This window comes from Eutrigla gurnardus (assembly GCF_963514095.1).
Source record: "Eutrigla gurnardus genome assembly, chromosome: 3".
NCBI classification, from domain to species: Eukaryota; Metazoa; Chordata; class Actinopteri; order Perciformes; family Triglidae; genus Eutrigla; species Eutrigla gurnardus.
Genome location: NC_139917.1, coordinates 27,545,062 through 27,550,159, shown reverse-complemented (window position 1 = coordinate 27,550,159; position 5,098 = coordinate 27,545,062). Strand labels below are relative to the sequence as shown.

The 5,098-nt window shown below is 46.6% G+C and overlaps 1 protein-coding gene across 1 annotated transcript; it reads left to right on the top strand.

The window, feature by feature from the left end:
* Positions 1-1,956: 1,956 nt before the first annotated feature.
* On the top strand, positions 1,957-4,570 carry npy2r (neuropeptide Y receptor Y2; the record flags this gene model as incomplete). Its single annotated transcript, XM_084006592.1, has 2 exons — positions 1,957-2,069; positions 3,447-4,570. The coding sequence occupies exon 2, from the start codon at positions 3,461-3,463 to the stop codon at positions 4,568-4,570; it is 1,110 nt and encodes a 369-aa protein (XP_083862718.1). The 5' UTR covers positions 1,957-2,069; positions 3,447-3,460.
* Between the last annotated feature and the right edge of the window lie 528 nt (positions 4,571-5,098).

Here is a 5,098-nt window from a genome sequence, read left to right as displayed (position 1 = left end):
TGGAAGTCAGATTCTTAGTTTCAGCTGATTACACACAATATAGTTATGAATACTGTGTTCCTCCCCTGGAATCCTACATACTGGCCCTTTAACATGCTTATTAACCTCATTTCCATTTAACAATGAATCAGCAGCAAACAAACAGCCAGGTTAGCTGGAGAGGTGGAGTGGAGCATTTAGATATTTATCAGAGGAATCGACCCAAACTGATCTGGAGGAAAGTGAATATTAAAGTTCATCAGATGGCCAGAAACACGACTCCACACCAAATAAGTGGATTTGTGAGTTAGCCTCACATGTTCAACGTGTTCAAATGTGATAATGTGTCAGTGTAGTAAGTTTTTCCGGACCTCCATTAATTTCTTAATGATCATCTATAAGCAGACTACACTTTCTTTGGGGTTCCATCACAGTTAAGCCTGAAAGTCCATCATGATGAACAATAACTGCCTGGAATTGAAGGAAAACAACATTTTTTTTCCTATATTGTGTTGAAAACAGTCAGTAAAACGTTTTCCTGACGTCCACATGAAGGTACGGAGCTGGTTTCCTGTCTGCTCCGCCTCGTAACGCCCTGCAGCGTTTCCTGCTTCTCATCACTCCACCATCTGTGAAGTGGCTCTACGGCTAAGGAGGCTTTCGCCAAGGAGGCTGCTTGACAGTAACTCAATTTCCAAAGGCCACATGGTGTCTTGGTTTGTAACAGTGGAAATCAAATTATTACCCTATTCCCAGGCAGCGGCTAACAGTTTGAAAAGGGGTAAGCTCCGTGGAAGGCCACGCTGAAATGTTTGGACCAGGAGGAGAGGTCTCCGACGACCATGCAAAGAAAGCTCAGCTGTTGTCATCATCGCTGAAACATGTCGGTAACAAAGGTTTAGCTCCTGTGAGACGGCGACGTGGTCGCTCAGAGCAACTTCTCCATCCACTCGGCCCATGTAGAGTTAAACAAACAAACATATATGATTCAAGTGATGTATCGCTCAGTCCTAGTTTGTTTGTTAAGACAAACAACAAGCTTATTATTGTTATTTTAATATTTCAATATAGCCTAACTTTTGGTATAAGGCCTCTTCAGCTCTTTGAGTGGCTCGTTAGTGGATCCATCAGGTCAGAGCTTTAATTATAATAATCAGGAACCTGATCATCAAACAAAGTGTTGATTTTTTTTCCTAAAGTCACCCCACACTCTGTAATGATCATGTTTCTATTGATTGATACTTGCGTGGGTGTTATGTTTATGATGGGGTTAATCAACACCTGCAGAGTTCTGCTCTGATTCTTCTTCTTTATCCAAAACATCCAACATACTTATGTTTATTACATCACCTGTAATGTATGTTACACATTAAATAATTAGGGGAAGATAGAACCGAGGGTTTTGTAAATGAGCTCAGAAAAAGGTCCAATTTATTTACAGTTTGTTTCATTTTCTGATTGTCTATAAAGTTTCTGCAAAATAGAAGAAATAGCAGCAGCCATATTCATTTATGTTTTAACCTATTGTTAGTAGAATATTAATGCATGAAAACAAATTCCCTGCACACACCAGAAACATCCGTCTGTTTATATATTTTCCTTTAGTAATTTAGATTACTAACCCTTGTTAGATTTGCATGTCTTGGGTTAATGATATTCACACCGTGTGTGTCTGTCACCGACAGGCGGAAACGTGCCGTTCCGTGCCGTTCCAGCACCGACGCGCACCTCAGAGACGTCGCCTCTGTTGCTGGAGGTCGTCGGTGAGGAGCGACGCGTTTCCTCTGTGCTGCTCAGCCCGCCTCGCCGCCGCTCCCTCCAGCCTCGCAGGTACAGTACAGGCATGCGCCCTCGACGCCAAACCGGCTGCAGCGCGCACTGGCAGCCAACGTCGCGCGCTCTGCTGGGCTCGAGCGCACTTTGTCCTTCCAGGGAAGATTGATCCGCCGGCGTTTGACTGCTTTGGATGTCTCTGGATTGTCCGGACGCACCGGGGGAAGGAGAAGGAGCAGGAGGGCAACGCTGCTGCTGAACTTCAGCGCGGACGGAGCCAACGAGAGGAATCTGAGACGCTCACACTGCAGATGGAGGTGAGCAACACGCTGCTTCTGATCCGGACTCACCTCCTTCTGATCCGGATCAGATGGAGGTGAGCAACACGCTGCTTCTGATCCGGACTCATCTCCTTCTGACCCGGGTCAGATGGAGGTGAGGAACACTGCTTCTGATCCGGATCAGGTGGAGGTGAGGAACACTGATGTTTGGTACTCATACCAGGTTTTAACTTTTTCTTCAGTGGAATGGATACCAGACTGCAGTCCTACAGCTTGTGTGGTTAATTGGCTCAGGTACTCATTTAATTTTCTCTCTTTATAGTCACAGATTAAGTGACACTATTATATTAACAAATACCGCTGCAGCATTTACCATTAAAGTAACATACTGTATGTGATCGTTGCAAAAGGGGAGATCCACATAAAAACAAAACAGGAATTGTGCTTTTTGACAGTGACAGAGGTGTTTAGAGTGATTGACGGAGTATTATGTCATGGCTTTTTAGTTTGAGATGTACTCAAACCACCATGGTTGCCTCCAGTGGGTCTGGTTCCGTCTGTGAATCTGGTCCAGGATCAGTCACCTGAAGGTGTTAAACTCATTTTTATAGGAGCAGATGATTCTTAATCTTAAACTGAGAATAGTCTTCTTAGATTATGTTGAAATGTGCTTGTTTGGGCTCCTGTTAGAGGTCCTCTGGTCCTCTGGTCCTCCGGTCCTCTGGTCCTCCAGTCCTCTGGTCTTCCCGTCCTCTGGTCCTTTGGTCCTCTGGTCTTCTGGTCCTCCGGTCCTCCGGTCTGGCTGCTCCATCTTCAGCATCAGGGTGATCAGATGAGAAATCCAGGACAGTGGAGTTCAGAGGGTGGGCGTGGTCACGTGGCCACGGTGGGCGTGTCCAATAATTGTACTTTTATTAAGTGTTTCTCAGGGCTATGTGTATTTGTCTACCAATTTACTGTATATAAACTGCCCTGATAATAATAATAATATGTTAATTTAGTATAGCACCGTGCACAGAACCCAACATTCAGGTTACAGACATGATGTTTCACATGTCATTAAGCATTTTTATTGTAATTTTCAGGAGAAATAAAGTACAGAATTCAGGCAAATCCCTGGTAAATACCGGGTATCTCCTATGTCCACATCTAACCCGAGCTGTTCCTATAATGATAGATAGATAGATACTTTATTGATCCCGAAGGACATTCATTCCTAATCCTAATACCTTTTTAAATGCTTTTCAGGTGTTTCAAAAGAAAATTAGCATTGTTGTATATTTTTTTATTGTTTTTGGAGATACAATGAAAACACTTGTTACCTGTAAATTAATAAAAAAAATAATATTATTCTATATAATAATGTATTTTGTCTTGGTCATTGCTAAAAGTACCGTTGGTATTTTCCCACAGAGTGACTGGTCGCCATGGATACAGCAGCTCAACTCAACATGACTCGAGTGGAACACTCCCAACGTGAGCTTCAGTCCTCCAACTGCTGCTCGACGCACGACTCGACCAATCACGACAACTTCATGGATCTGGCCGACAGCACGAGGCTGTTCGGCGTCCAGGTGACGCTCATCCTGGCGTACAGCACCATCATCCTGTTGGGCGTGGCCGGGAACTCCCTGGTCATCTTCGTGGTGTTCAAGTTCAAAACCCTCCGCACCGTCACCAACTTCTTCATCGTGAACCTGGCGGTGGCCGACCTGCTGGTGAACACGCTGTGCCTGCCCTTCACGCTCATCTACACGCTGTACGGCGAGTGGAAGTTCGGCCAGGTGCTGTGCTTCACGCTGCCCTGCGCCCAGAGCATGGCGGTGCACGTGTCCACCATCACGCTGAGCGTCATCGCGCTGGACCGCCACCGGAGCATCGTCCACCACATGGAGACCAAGATGTCCAAGGAGGTGTGCGCCGCCGTCATCGTGGTCACGTGGGCCGTCAGCGCCCTGCTGGCCAGCCCGCTCGCCATCTTCCGGGAGTACGCGACCTTCGACCTCTCACCGGAGGAGTCCATCCAGGTGTGCATGGAGAAGTGGCCGGAGAGCAGCATGAACGGGAGCATCTACAGCGTCTCGGAGATGCTCATCCAGTACGGCTTCCCTCTGGCCATCAACTGCGTGGCCTACATCCGCATCTGGAGCAAGCTGAAGAACCGCATGGCCCGCGGGGGTGGCAGCGCCCACCATCGCCGCAAGAGGAAGACCACCAAGATGCTGCTGACCGTGGTGGTGGTGTTCGCCGTCAGCTGGTTGCCCATCCACGCCTTCCAGCTGGCGGTGGACATCGACAGCAGCGTGCTGGACATGAAGGACTTCAAGCTGCTGTTCACGGCGTTCCACATCGTGGCGATGTGCTCGACGTTCACCAACCCCATCCTGTACGGGTGGATGAACAGCAACTACCGGGCGGCCTTCCTGTCCGTGTTCAAGTGTGGCCAGGGCCGCGGGTCGACGTCGCGGCGCTCCGAAGGCAAAGGGACGTCGAAGAACAACGGCGTCAGGGTTTGTATGGATTCAACAAATGTCTAAGTTTGTCATTCAAAGAAAATCCCCCCGATAATCATTTGTGGAAATTTGAGGGATGATAACGATAAAACTCCAAAGAAAGTGCCCATCCCAAATCCATCCTCGCCGCTACGATTCCTCTTTGATTACGCAATTTGTCTTTATGATGATTATTCTTCACATTGTTCCTTCTGGTGTTTTCAATGATCTGAATCTTCAACTTCGGGACCAGGTGATTTCTTTGGTGCCGATAATAAAAGTGTTGATGAACTCTGAGTCGCCTTCCGTTATTACCCAGCGCTCACAGCAACGAGCTTAGCGAGCACCATTAAGTGCTTTTACGGACTTTTTGTTGCACTCAACATAATGATCAGAATCATAATGAATACATAACCCCCATGCAAGCATTTTGATTTCATTTGAATACTAAAACACAGATATCTGTGCTGTGCAATTAAACGAAACAGGTGTTTTGAGATTTTTGATGTAACTGACATCCAACATTACACATGTTGTGTTTGCAACTACATTATTTTGCTTTGCTTATTTCAA